General features: G+C 39.0%; 1 protein-coding gene across 1 annotated transcript; it reads left to right on the top strand.

Moving 5' to 3' along the window:
* Window positions 1-749: 749 nt before the first annotated feature.
* Window positions 750-14,685, top strand: pspc1 (paraspeckle component 1). Its single transcript, XM_086147998.1, has 10 exons — window positions 750-1,239; window positions 1,873-2,022; window positions 2,134-2,285; window positions 2,858-2,953; window positions 3,094-3,290; window positions 4,027-4,113; window positions 4,706-4,809; window positions 9,010-9,067; window positions 13,060-13,196; window positions 13,727-14,685. The coding sequence occupies exons 1-10, from the start codon at window positions 853-855 to the stop codon at window positions 13,991-13,993; spliced, it is 1,635 nt and encodes a 544-aa protein (XP_086004124.1). The 5' UTR covers window positions 750-852; the 3' UTR covers window positions 13,994-14,685.
* Window positions 14,686-15,000: the final 315 nt, after the last annotated feature.

The raw sequence follows: 15,000 nt of genomic DNA, 5'->3' as shown, positions 1-15,000 counted from the left end.
TTTATTGTCATATGCACATGAAGTTCTTATTTTACCATCCACAGTAAAGCCAGACAAGTAGCAATGAATAAATAATAAATATATTGTTTCAGCCAGATTTAAATAGTGAAGAAAATGTAAGCAAACAAACAAAAAAAGAGTTTTAAAAAACTGTGTCCAGAGGTCACAGATTTCTGGAATTTCTGCAAGACGATCATCACCCAACTCTCACCGCTCTTCATCTGGAATCTCACGTTCATCACAGGCTTCTGCTCTTACCAGATCACTTTCCAAAAAAATTTTTTTTTTTTTTTTTTTTAATGACTGCTGTTGGCCAGTGTGATCTAATTGTAACATTTCAAAAAGTCTGCTTTACAGTTTCAGGACCATTGCCATGAGAAATGCACAATTCCCCCCCCCCACACACACACACACACAAAAGAGTGAAAAACTGTGACTGATTTTTAACCAGGGTGTTGTTGACCTTGTGGATATAAATGTAACATTAACAGAATTATAAGTCAAATTACAAACATTTCTGTTTTTACATTTGAACGAATGCCGTTACTGTTACTACAAATTGCACTTCAAACATTTTCTCAATTTAATTACTTTGCTAAAAAAAAAAAAAAAAGGCTTGAAAAATTATTTATTTTCCAAAACCCAAGTTGTGAGCAGACATCCTCTACAGCTGCAGGGCTCCAGATCCAGAGGTTCGCACCTCCGGCCTCAATGGGAAGATGCGCGCGCATCTTCCGCCATCTTTGTTTGAGCCGTATGCCGTGGAGGTGTGTGTATCCGCGACGGCGAGCCTCGCTTCAACGGGGAAGCTAATTCATTTGAATATCGTGTCCTGGGATACCCTCCACGGCCATGGCGCACCGAAATATGCAGTTATCCAACATGCCAAGCGGCGGTTCCCCACAACCGGGCAGACGCGGCACCGAGTCCCCCGCTGCGGAGCCAACGGCGGCGAACAAAGAGAGCCCCGCGCCGCCGCCGCCTCAGCCGGCCGAGCAACCCGCCGAACAAGCCGCGGGGGCCGGCGAGGAGAGCGGGGAAGGCCCCGCCGAAATGACTCTGGATATCACAAGTTTTCGGAAACCCGGGGAGAAGACCTTCACCCAGCGTTCACGGCTCTTCATCGGAAATCTTCCTTTGGACATTCCGGAGGAAGAATTCACCAATATGTTCGCGAAATACGGAAAAACGAACGAAGTTTTCATCAATCGCGACCGGGGGTTCGGCTTCATCCGTCTGGTGAGTCCGCCTGTCAAAGGGGAGTTAGCTAGCCAGTATGCAAAGAGAAATACACCGGTTGTTGTATTATTCTAACATGGGGTTTAACCTATTTTAAATGTTAAATTAGACACTTATATATTTATTATTTTCTATACATTTTCATTAACTTCGGTGCGAGCAGTTTGCTGCGTCTCGTCGGTTCCATATAACAAACTAGCGATTTAATCAGATGCTTCTGGGGCAGCTGTGTGTTCTCAACAGTCCTCATCTTCATCTTCGGACTCGGTTTGTCTTTGTGTTTGTCGGTGTGTAATCTTGCACAAGTAATCAATACATGGGGTGAGGGATCACTGTGAGTTGCAAACGCTGTCCTTCTGCTCGGGCAGAAATGAGGTGACGATGGTTATTTTTTGCAGATTGCTTTTTTTAACAGATTATCTTCTTAATTTAAAACAACTATGGGTTACACAGGAGCTTCCCAAGCCCCTTTTGATAGTATTCTAACATTGAAACGTGTCTGAAACCAATCGAAAGACACGCCAATTCTGTCTATGGGAACCTCTTTAATTTAGGTATGCCAGAATTTTGTAGATAAATTTGTTATCTACTATGTGCATCAACAAAAGTATATATATTTTTTTTGTCTTCCAGGAGACCCGCACACTGGCAGAGATCGCAAAGGCTGAACTGGATGGGACTTTGTTAAATAATCGGCCCATCAGAGTTCGCTTTGCGACCCACGGTGCAGCGCTGACAGTGCGCAACCTGTTGCCTGCAGTGACCAATGATCTGTTGGAACAGGTACAATATCATTAGTTAAATCCCAAACACAATGTTTGTGTTTCAGCCAACTGTTAAGTGATTGAATCCTGCACAAAAATGTTGATGTAGAGCCTTCCTCCTTGCTCTTAGGCGTTTTCACAGTTCGGACCGGTGGAACGGTCTATTGTTGTGACCGATGACCGGGGTCGACCCACTGGCAGAGGCATCGTAGAGTTTGCAAACAAAGTAGCCGCACGTAAAGCCCTGGAGCGCTGCAATGAGGGAGCGCTGCTGCTAACCACGTAAGTAAAGGGCTTGAATGGTATTCTGTTTCTTGTTGCTTGTGTAATTGTGCATTAAATCTGCCGATATCAAGGTCAAGAGTTGCCACCTAGCTGTGTACAATCACAGTTTACGTAGTACAGTTAATGTTCATCGTGGCACTTATTTGGTGCCAATTTCTCATCTTACATTGTGGCAAATCTTTGATTTATTTATCTGGTAATGTTTTTGGAAAGTCTTACCACGTGGCTACAGTCTTGTCAATGCTTCTGTGCGTTTTATTTAGCTTTATCAGTGTCCCGTCAAATGAGGTTGGAGAGATATTTTACATCATTATGGACTATTACAACAGGATTTGAATTATCAGTGTTGTTTGTACAATTTGCAATCTTAACAGTACGCTTTCGGCGGTAACAATGTATTTACCCACTGTGAGACAAATGGAGGGATTTCTTTCTCATGAGTTGAGGATTAGGTGTGATGATTGGCTGCTGTGGAGGGAAATTTCAGAGATACATTACATTTGATTCTTTTTTTATTGATTATTTCTCATGGCATCAAAGACTGACTTAACTATCCTCTAATTTTTCAGCACGCCTTGTCCAGCCATCGTGGAGCCCTCTGACCACATTGATGATGAAGATGGACTTCCTGAAAAACTGCTGCAAAAGACACCAAAATTCCTCAAGTAAATAAAGGACGAATTGATAGTCATATTAAAATGCACAGATAGATATTAGTTAAACAAAAGCTATTCACATTGTGACGGCCATTGGTAGTTTAGTTAGTTCCTTGTAAATATTGAAGTTTCTCCTTTTTGTTTATTAGAGAGCGAGAGCAGCCCCCACGTTTCGCCCAGCCGGGAACGTTTGAGTTTGAATACGCATCTCGCTGGAAAGCTCTCGATGAGATGGAGAAACAACAAAGGGAGCAGGTGGATAGGAACATTAGAGAGGCCAAAGAGAAACTGGAGGCCGAGCTGGAATCGGCTAAACATGAACATCAGCTCATGTTGATGAGACAAGGTAGGTTTTTTTGGCCCCATGCATGTGGGCAGTTCATCAAAAACATCTGTTTTTTTTTTTTTCTTGAAAGCATTGTGTTTGGAAGCTTATTATTCTGCTATCCAGTGTACTCCTTGTTGCTCAGGTTTTTGAAGTGGTTCTCCTGCATTTGGTTACAACATAGACTAGCGTTTCTCTAGCAAATAATGGAGCCCCTTGGAACCATCCAAAAAGGATTGCAAAACATTTTGTTTTTTGGGGGGGATTTATATGTGGTTACAAGAGATCTGTTTTCAGTGTCTGATTTCTAGAACACCAACCCATTTACATCATAAGTCTAACATGCTGCAGTTCAACTATTCAAATACATCAGTAAATATATTACAAGTCTTTTTTTACATCATACACAAAACTAGGCCAGCATTCAAACACTTTTGCTTACTCTAACTTTCAGGTATCATATCTTAAGCTATTAAGAATGTAAGTGTGCAGTGTCCTAGTGTCCCTGGTATTGGTCAGGTTATATCAAAAAGAGTGATTCCAGGTAATGTCAATAGTGTGAAATTGATTTTTAGAAACGGGGCATTGGAATGAATCTCTAGCACTTAAACATACACAGACATTTGGCTTAAGAGGCTTCTTGACGCCCAAAACGTGCCTAAAAGCAAATATCTACCTTTGCCATTTGGGTGCTTATGAGTGCAGTGATCACGATTGCTTTAGTAGAGCCCCTCTAAAGTTTCCTTTCTTTCTTCAGATCTAATGAGACGTCAGGAGGAGCTGAGGCGACTAGAGGAGCTACGTAACCAAGAGCTGCAGAGGAGAAAACAGATAGAGATGAGGCCTGTATCTATTCTTTTCGCATTTGGACAAATTGAAGGAGCCTGTTGCTTGTAGAAGTTTGTAATCTCTTTTTGAGGACAACCCCACCATTTTTTACAGAACAAGCTTTATATGAACAAGCTACACTGTTAGCTGCTTCATTTTAAACTCCTCGTCCATCACACTGTGTAAATCAAGAAACAAGTTGTAAAGAAGAAAGATTGCATGATGGGGCTGCAACTTCACTCTAGACTTGAATTTAATGTCTGACTTTCTTACTCGTAACCTACAATCAACCACAGTACAGGTACAGACAGGAGGACAGCATTACATTCTGTAACTGGCAATATTCGACAAGCGCAAAGTAAAGTGGTATAAATGAATTGTTAGTTTCTATGTAAATTGATGTTTCCTGGCTTCTCCATTTGAATCTCCAAAACTGTTGATTTGCTGTCCTGTGTTGGTTTTGAAAGGGTTTTATGATGAGTCAACTTGATTAAACTATTATAAATTACATATTTCTAAGGGTGTATTTGATTTGTGTTCTGCTTTATTGGCTGTACCCTCTGTTCGGAGCTCTTCTAGTTACTGTCTGATGCTGTATGTTTGCAGGCATGAGGAGGAGAGAAGACGCCGAGAGGAGGAAATGATGAGACACAGAGAACAGGAGGACTTGCGACGCCCACCAGATGGCTTCAAACCAAACTTCATGGACAACGTGAGTACGACTTGATTGGCAAATGCAGCCGAACACACAAAGCATATCCAGTTCTGTTCAAACACTGGACACAAGTAGAATATGCCATGCAAAAGAATCAAACCAATCAAACATTGGTAGAAACGCATGCATAAACTTTTCAGTTTACTTCAAAAATATATCTCAAATTCTTATGTATAAAACAAATGCCTTCTACCAAAATTAGTTGCAGTCAAAATTGACCCAGTGTGAAATGGACTTCTGTAGATTCCATACACCACTATTTTCTGCAGCTACCTTACTAACTTTGGTTAGAGTCGCTCGTCATTTTTAATTGATTTAAATCAGTGGATGCATTTCTTATTCTCAGCCGTTGACAGCAGCATGCCAACCGTAAGGGGTTTGGAAACACTGGAACTCTGCTTTATTCATGAGTTGTAACATTGACTCACATAGTAACAGACTATAAATTACGCTTTGTGGTCCATACAGTGTTGTCATGTTGTCATTATTGATTTAAAGTGGGAAGCTGCCCTAGCGTAGGAAAGACTCAGTATGACAACAACTGTTTCTCAAATGCATAATCCTTTATCCAGCAGTATATAACGGTCTGAGTATTATTCCATTCACCTCCAGTATATAAGGTACCATTGGGACTTTTTGTAGTAAGAATAACTTGTGTCATATTTTTAAAAATTTTGTAATCGACTTGGTCCTGAAGTATTGTCCCTGACCAGCTGTTGGTTAGTGATTACCTACAGTTGGTCATTATGGCTATTGTTTAGAACAGTGTAGATTACTCTCAGGTTCAGCAGTGCACTTACTTAAATGCCAACTTTTATACAGTATCTGTTAGGACTGAAATTAAATACATAATGGCTGAGAAAAGCATGTTGCACAAACATCCATATAGCAGTTCCTTCTTTCCTGCATTCAAGCAAATAAGAAAGTGTTCAAAATAACCATAGTTTCCTTCATCAAGTTAAATGTTTCTTGTACTTATTATTTGAAGCCCCCGTAAATATATTACATCTCGGGTCAGTATCGTTGCCTCCTCCTGCTCTATACATACATATTTCTCAATTTATGCCAAAATAGCCAATGCAACATTTGTGAGAAAAAGACCAAGTGTTTTTAATACATTGAAAAATCCATGCCTAGTTTGGTACATAGTTTTCTTATTTACTAGTAGTGTTTCCAAATTTCTGTTCTTATCATTTCTGCTCTTGCATCATTTATATCAAAAGGTGTATTGCCATTTTTAATATGAAGAATTAGGTTTCTTATTCAATCTTTGACACATAAGAGAATGTCATGTGTGATTGTTTCAGTTGTCTTCTCACTAGATATCTGTTAGAAAGGGAGGATTTGGGTTTTCAATGTATTGATATATGGATAAGAAGTTCAAGTAACTAAACTAATAATGTTTTTTCTAATGATACATATTCAAGGTTTTTCTAAATGCGTCTGTTGTGCTTTATAAATGTGGATGAGTGTTTAGTTTGGCTGTTTAACTGAAAGTACTATGATTGGGATACATACCAGTGTTTCCTACTACATGGAAATCTATGTGGGGTGGTGAGGGGGGTGAAATGTTTACTGGGAGCGTGTCTTGCATTGTACTACTGATTTTATGTTTATAACTTTTCTCTTTAAATCCTTTGCTCTGTTTAGAGTTCCTGTCGGAGTCTGCACCTTTGCATGCATTTCTGTTTTCCGACAATCTTATCGCATCTCTTGACTCGTTTCACCGCGATAGTATAATCAATGATAGTGTAATCAATCAATTGACACTGTTGCTATGACCAGTTAGAAAATGCAGATACAGTGCACCACCTCCTCAATGGATGGATAGGAGTTTCTGTAGTCAGTTGATAAGGTCCCACTGTTACAGCACTCTCCATGAGTGGCAGAGTCCCAAATGTTAACGTGTTCATCTTTTAGTTACGTTGAAGAGACCTCTTTTTAATTACCGCAATAAGCTTTTTTTTGACTCTCACGAAGTCTTTTGCAAAGTGTTTTCCATCACTGTAGAGCTTATGTCTTAGCATTTCTGCAGTTGCTATTAAATAACTGAATTTTGAGCTAATTTGTTCCAAACTATCACAATCAGGGACCTTTTTCAGGGACAAAGTCTTTTATGTTGACAAATGCAGTAAACATGCAAAACAGTTTTCAGGCTTAACTTTAAATCAGTGAAGCCATAGCGATGAGTTATCTATTTTATTTTACATATATGTCCTCTATTCCTATCCCTTGCTATCCTGTCTTATCTGTTTTTTTTTTCTTGTGTGATTGCAAAAGTAGCAAATCTTCATTGACATTCCATGGTGTCTGGTGGCCACCTGGCTGTACTGTATGCCTACCCGATCCTGCAAAGAAGTTTATATTTTCCTTTTTACAATTAACCTCCTAACACTAAAATAATACACTTTGAAGGTTACATTAACTCTCTTTGCCATTTTGAACAAATGCCTAATTTTTGCATCATCAGTTTATGATCTCTGTATTACACATGTTTATAGACCATATCAGTGTAACAACTGGGAATCCTTTATTACACACACTTTTCTTCATTTTGCTCTTTTCTCTTTTACATTTGGGTGCCAAATTTACCCAAATTAGTTATAATAGTTTTTAGACTTTATATTCTAAACATTGATACAGGGATTTTGGCACAAAAATCTTCTCGCTATTCATCACTCTTGAAGCTTCTGTGCTTTGTGAAACTTAGTTGTTTTTTTTTTTCTCCTTTTAATTAAGATATATTGACCATTTATCAGGTAAGTATGGAAACGGCGCAGGCCAAGCAGACAAGATGTCTGCACCCAATTTACCATTTAATTGATAGACCCCTGAATTATTGTAGCTGTTTATAAATCACTTCATGTGTCATGTTGTTGGGTTGCCATTGTATGAATTTACTATCTCTATATTAAATTTTCAAAAACAAGCATATTTCAAATGGGGAGATTGTTGCAAAGAATGTAGCTCAGCTGAGTCCTTATCATTTCAAAAACATCCCATTCTAGTTTAGATGAGCCCCTGTCATAACAAAGGTTGCTTGATTATAATTACTGATTTCATGTGATTTGTCAAATTTTATTTGTCTTGTGTGTTTGTGTAAGCAGTGTTTCATGTAAGTATAGGGATGATAGTGAGCTCAAAACATCATTTATTGTGTGAGTGGGTACTGACTAATGTGTGAATGAATAGAAAACAATGTGTTTGTGTGTAAGGATGCTGGCACACCAAGCTATTAGTTCAAATCGAAATTAGCATTTGCTCTATTTTTGCTGCAAGCAACTATAGTTTCTGCCCGTGGCATTATGAGACTAATAAGAACACGTCGAGGGAAAAGAACTCACCGAAAAAATAAAGACAGACCCGGTCGCCAGAAGATTTTCACCCATGATTGCCAGATACAACAATCCTCATTATAACAGAACAATGCCAGTGAATGCCCTTTTTGCCCCTCCGCTCTTATTGTGTTACCCCTCCATAAGCAGTGTTTTGCATTACTAGATAAAGTACACAAAGCTAGTTTTTCAACTGATTGTTTTTTCCTGGATAATGAAATTGTCAAAAGATCTGATTACAAAAAGCTAAATATTAGGTAAACTCCTCCTTGACAATGCTCGCCCAGGTTTGCTTGGTGTGTTCGGCGTCTGTGAGAATGAGTAGATGTAGTAATAACACTTTGTCAAAATGTCATTATTTAGGGAACCTGACAACAGAAATTGTTTAAACTGGAATGGCAAAAAAGTGAGTGAAAATAATGAGCCGAAGCCATTTTTAAGGATTTTTGGGCAAATTAGGCATTTGCCTGCAGAAAACCAAAGGGTACTATCTGACTAATGCGTGAATGAATAGTAAACATCATGGCATAAATTATGACTTATTAAAGCAGGAAATCCACATGTTCAACTCCTAAAGATACAATATTCCTGCTTTGACATGTCAAAATATCTGCTGTGAAAATCCATGCTCAAATCACATGGTTGAGTCTTATGACAGAATATGAAAAAAAAAGGAAACATTCAAGTGAAAGGAACGGCATTAATATTCTCCCCAGCAGCTGTGGATAATTTACCAGGCTGTCATCAGTTCTGCATGGAAAAATTATGCTTGACTGGTGTGAGCTCTGTATAGTTGGCTTTCCGCTGAAAATTTGTACCATAGCAGCATTTTGATCTGAAGGCTTTTCTTCACTTCTTCCAGAGAGAACAGGAAATGAGAGTGGGTGAGCTGGGCCCTCGTGGAGCCATTAATATGGGAGGTATGGGCATGATTGCGTAAGAACTGGTTGATAAAAGAACAAGTTAAACGATAATAAGTGGGTTAAATGTCCCTCAATGTACTTCATCACTGCCTTTTGTCTTGCATCCCAAGTGGCTCCTTTGCAACAAGAGTAATTTGCAATTTATGGAATGTGCCTGATTTATACTTCATATCCTTTTTCATGGAGTTCATTGAGATGCAGAACAAAGCAGAACAACATAATATTCTTCATTGACAACATAGTGTCTCTACTAACAGAATATACTGTGTACTGAATGAAGTGTGTTGGTTTGGGTGGGTTCATAGAGTGTATTCTGTATATTTAGTCCCTGAGCTCTCATCCTCAGATGTTCGCTGATAGGAAATTTTACAAGATTTGTTTGTTTTAATATTTTGACATAATGGTGCTTTGACCTCAAAGTAAGGAAGTTGTCATTTCAAAACATTCAACCGGCGATGGGGTTCGTTCTGGTGCCCGGGCCTTTGCACATAAGGTTAAGTGATGACCCCACATTGCTTTAGAGGAGAATATCATTTCAATCATTGCCAGCCTATTCACAGACTTTGCCTGTGGAGGGTGAAATTCTCAGTCTGTCCATCTAAAGTGATCCAAATTAATTGATGTAATTCTTCAAAAAATGCCTGGACAATGTGCTAAATATATTTAAAAAAAACAGTCTTGATAGCCTACAGGCGAATTCAATGTTCTATGATTGACAAATGCTGATCACCTGGGTGAAGGATGAGAGGCCAGGGACTGATGTTTAATTCCATATCTGTGCACTCACACCAAAACATTCATGATCAATTTTCAGTGCATGCACACAACTGATGACTCAGTAACAGGCACATTATTGATAACTAGAGCGACCGTTTGAAATTTAGCTTTATACAAGTGGCAGCGACAACACAAAAGGAGCAATAGCAGGTCAGGATTTGCAGTCTCTAATGATTATTTGCAAGCATTTTTACACAGTAAACTGATTAATATTGTATCCAGTTTGACTGAGTTGGATGATTTCCCCCCGATACTGAAAGCTGCCATATTGTGTTGAAAAGACATCAAATATGCAAGTACATCCCACCAGTAATACATAACTTTAAGTTACTCATTTTCTTAAATTATACATAAGTGAAACAAAAACTATATTTATAATCCTCATCAAAATTAGGACTCTGCTCTATACGGTAAATAAAGGTACAGAGAGAAAAAAAATTCTGGCTTTAACCACATAAAATATAAAATCCTGCACTGTTGAACAACCCACATAGCAATGTGTTCAGGGACCAGAGCCTCCACAGTGACGTATGAATGTCTTGGTGTGAGCACATGCATTGTAAGAGGTTTGTGGTGGCTCTTTAGCCTTTTAAAGTTATTACCTTGAATTGCACATCACCTTTTTGTGTTCCGAGACTCTCTCGTATCAGACAATTCTTCCATGCCTAAATGGATGGATGGATGTGCGTGCTTGCATATTTCTGATACTTAAAGTAAATAAACAAATACTTATTCACAAAAGTAGTGTATGTCAACGTTTTTTTCTTGTTAAATACATTGATACAAAGATTTCCCCACGCTTTGACATGACTTCATGAATTTAATTGGAGTCGCTGCAAGACATTTACACTAGTATTGTGAGAACTCCAATCCTGCACAATCCCCCTGAAACTAGCTTGAAAACCTCACAGATGTAACATAAGCTGTCATCAATATACTGCTTTATCTTGTCAGATTTCAGTGTATTCTAAATGTCCTCATGATAAAGTCAACAGGGTTCAATTTTTGTGTTTTTAGACTTCTATATTTGTTATTTCATGCCTAATGTTAGATTTTACTCTTAATTTGCCTATTGTTTTACATGTATGTCTTTTAGACAGTCTTAAGGTTCAGTCTAGGAAGAGCATTAGGTGACACTTACAATTCTCAAAATTTAGTTTATACTTTTCCCAGTTTGTAAACTTGTCAGCACTTGAAGAAAGAAGGCAATAGCTACTGTCTACTGAGAACAACATAACTGGCCATGTTTGGTCATTAGTTTGACACAGGCCTGGACAGTTAACCAAACATCTGTCAAACCCCCTGTTCCCCGACTCCCATGTTTTTTTTTTTTTATTTCTGTGATTTTGGTTCAACTCGTATTTCACATATTTCAGTTTAACACTTATCATTAGTTGGTTTGCAAAAATGACAATTAACATTGGTTTCATGTAAATGGATAACATTGTAGCTGGTGTTCTGAAATGCGTGCCGTGATATTTGTCAGTCGCTGCATAGCAAACCCATGATCACAATTGTTGTTTTAGGGGTCTTTTTGATAGTTATTGTTTAGTGTCATTTTCAAGTAGGGCTTAAGTTACTGTCTTTTTTTTCCTTTTGCTTTTTTTTTTTATAAGGCATAGGTGATGTGCAATTCAAGGTTCGATCAGTCTAAACCCAGACATGGGCACTTGGCCTCAAATGTAATCATGTAATCTGAAAACCTCGTAGTCTGTTAACTGTTGTTTGTCTGTATTTCCATAAAATATGCAATCTTTAATATTTCCCTTGTAATATACAGTATGACCCCTGCATATATTTAAATGAAGTTTGTTTGTCATATTTATTCCATAAATTAACAGTTGTTGGTTTCTATTGACTTCAACCTCCATCTGAGTTGTTAACAGTTTTAATTGTGTATTAGTGAAAAACAAACATGTTAAGTGCTAAGACAAGATGCTGTATTACCCGTTGAGAAGATGACAGATTTCAATTTTTAGGGATGCACCAATCTTTCTTTTCTTTCTCTTTACCACCTCCTGAGTATCTTAACTTGCTGTCGCCTCAAATGGAGTTTTCGATGAATCGTCCCTGAATGAGCAGTTAAGCACCTCGTCACTTTTTGTCCTTCTCATTATTTAGCAGTAAACACGTCAGTTACTGCAAGAAGTACATTTTCATACAGTAGCAACCTCAGTTAAAATGTAATGTTGGATCTTTTAGAATTGATGTTTGGCTTTCCTTTGCACCAAAACTTAGGTTGACATTTCCACAGGCAGCCAGGAAGTGGCTTATGAATATCACTTCTGAGTGAGCAGTATCGTCAAGCAGATCTGATATAACAGCATAATATCACGGACAGATGAACTTACAGGTGTAAGAAGATCTATCATGTTGGATATGTAACACAGCATACAAACTGCTGTTTGTATTACAGGTTTGTTTGTTTTTTTATTATAATCCGTCCGATGAAGATTGAGCCAGACTGAAGACTTCTTCAACATGGTCAGGGCTGAACCAAGAGTTAATATTGAGTACCTCCCCAACTGACAGGTTAAACTATGTTGTAGTCTTGGCAGGTACTTCTCATGGTTGATCGGTGGAATAGTTTTTGGAGAGTACTAACCAACAGGTTGACCAGTCGACATAGAGGCCGCAGCCCTTTGTAAAACATTTCAACAGCGCCCTCTTGCTACGTGCATGATGTTTGAGCACCACTGTGGTATTGTTAGGTCCAAGGATGCCCTCATATTTAGCGCTAATTTGCAAAACAGACCGTGTTTAATTCTAAATACTTTAATCTACAAGCCTTTTGATTCATGTCAGCAATCTGGAGTTGGAACCAAACCACTGGGTTTAACCTCTGTGTAGTTTTTTATAGGCTCAACGATGCACACTGTTCAGTGGCCCCCCATAAAAGAAAAATATCTGTTATAATTTAGTTCAAAATGACTTCCTTTTTTACGAAAGATAAAATACAGATAATCAATGCAGCACAACATTCAATTTGATTAAACACTTATCTGTAGCCTCTGGGAGATTAGATGATCCGGTGCATCCCTAATCATTTTAACTGTCGTCAAAAAGCCAACGTGACCTGTCTTACCTTTTTTTTTTTTTTAAGTCAGTGAGAGTATCTTAACATTGAGCACGAAAAGTCTGACCTTACTGGGCATGGCGAACACCACATCTGGCCATCAAATGACCAAGATGCACCGTTGTTTTGCGTGTAGATGGTTTTAACCAGGCCTCTTCAGGCCCCAGTGGTAACCAGGGTCAAGTGATGGGCATGAGTGGAAGGGGCGGAGCCATTGGCCCAGAGGGAACTGCAAATATGGGAACACCATTGATGTCTGAGAATGGCGCCATGGTAATGTATCTAGAAAAAAATTGAGTTTTCTCTCAGTTTTTACATCTTCAGCATTATAATGATGTTGTACAGAATGTGTTATGGCATATCTCCTAAAAAACGATAATTCTCGTGACTCTTATTTGACAATATGGTTAGTTTCATGGAGTAAAATTAATCCCTGAATTGAGCTCCCCTGCCTGGGGAAGTCTTATATTAAAGATAAAACAAAAACACTGAGCTAAAAATAAATATCTAAAAACAGCATTTTCCACTTGAACTTAAAAAATGGAAACTTGACTGATAGTATTTTTCTTTTTCTCCCCTCTGTACCCCCTTCTTTTTTGCTCTTGGATCACAACACTTGGATCAAACTGTACACTGATTTGAATTCCATCCTTGAAAATACCGGAATCTCCCACCCCCCTGGATATGCTGAAACTATGACAAATACCCCCTCCCCAAAATTAAATCCATGCCCGTGATTAAAACCTCTCATTTTACTTGAATTCCACACATCGGGTTTTTTGTGAATCCCTGCGGCGCCATAGCGAGCTGATAGATACCCGCAGGGTGGATCAATGGGCGGCAGGCCAGAGGTTGAGTCCCCGAAGCAGCAGCAGCAGCAGCAGCCGCAGCAACAACAGCAGCAACACCATCAGCAGCAGCAGCAGCAACAACAACAACAACAACAACAACAACAACAGCAGCAGCAGCAGCCATTGCCCCCCCAGGTTGGACCTGCCCCTGGCTTTGGAAGGGGGAGTCCGGTGGGGGGAGTCTATGACGGTCCAAATAACAAGCGCCGCAGATACTAATTTGACCTCGTTCAAAATGCTGGCCGACAAGATCTCTCTTTTTTTTTTTTATATTTGTTTTCCCTATGATGTCGACCTACTTGCTCCCTTAAAACTTGGATATGTTGGCGGATCGGATCTTGATTATGTCAGGTCTTTTAATGCCCCCTCACCCAAAACATGTCCTATCACCGATGAACTATATGTTCACGCTGCATCCACACTTACCTGGAACGATAATGTAGTGTTATTTTGTTGTTTTTGGGTTTGTTTTTTACTTCATTTTTTAGTTTCTGTCGGAGAGGGTGTCTCTGAGTGTTTGTGTGCGTGTGTGTGTGTGTGTGTGCATGTGTGTTTACATATTTAGCCCAAAAATATGTTAGTCACCATGTCAATGGAGGGTCTTCATGCAGAATCTTGAGATGATAGCAGTGGTGACCGACGTGAGCACATTGGATTAAGCTGTGGTTGCGGGGGGAGGGAGAGAGAGTCTCCAAAACAAGATGGCTTTCCTCCCTAAACTGTCAAACTGTGCTTTAATACTTGTCTTTGAAATTCACATGAACATAGCTCATAGATTTCTCGGTGAAAGTGTATCCCCACGTGAACTTAGACCGCCCTGCCTGCCTGCATTGATGGTTAGTTATAAATGAACTTTTTTCTGCAGCTGAAGTGCATCCTGTATCTGACGGTTAATAATAAAGCATTTCTTGTATGTTTTGTGTCATTGTTTCCCAGAAGCTGTACTTAATAACTTCCTTCAAATATGACTTAAAAACATAGGCCTTTGTGTCGGAATCTCTTACAGTTGCTCCAAATCCACACATTTCAAGCTGGTGCTGGCTTGTTGTTGACCTTTGAAACAACATTTATTCAGACCATTGGTAAAAATCAACCTGGGGGCTAATATCAACTCTGTTAAGTAACAAGTTTAAATTCTAGAGTTTCGCGTGTGCTTATGTATTCAATGTCAATGACGCTGCAACCCGAGGATCTTAAATCTGTACAAGAATGGGATGATATCCATG

This window comes from Fistularia commersonii, chromosome 6 (assembly GCF_037954325.1).
Source record: "Fistularia commersonii isolate RoL2024-O1a breed Wild chromosome 6, RoL_Fcom_v1.0, whole genome shotgun sequence".
Taxonomy (NCBI): Eukaryota; Metazoa; Chordata; class Actinopteri; order Syngnathiformes; family Fistulariidae; genus Fistularia; species Fistularia commersonii.
This window is presented reverse-complemented; position numbering and strand designations above follow the sequence as displayed.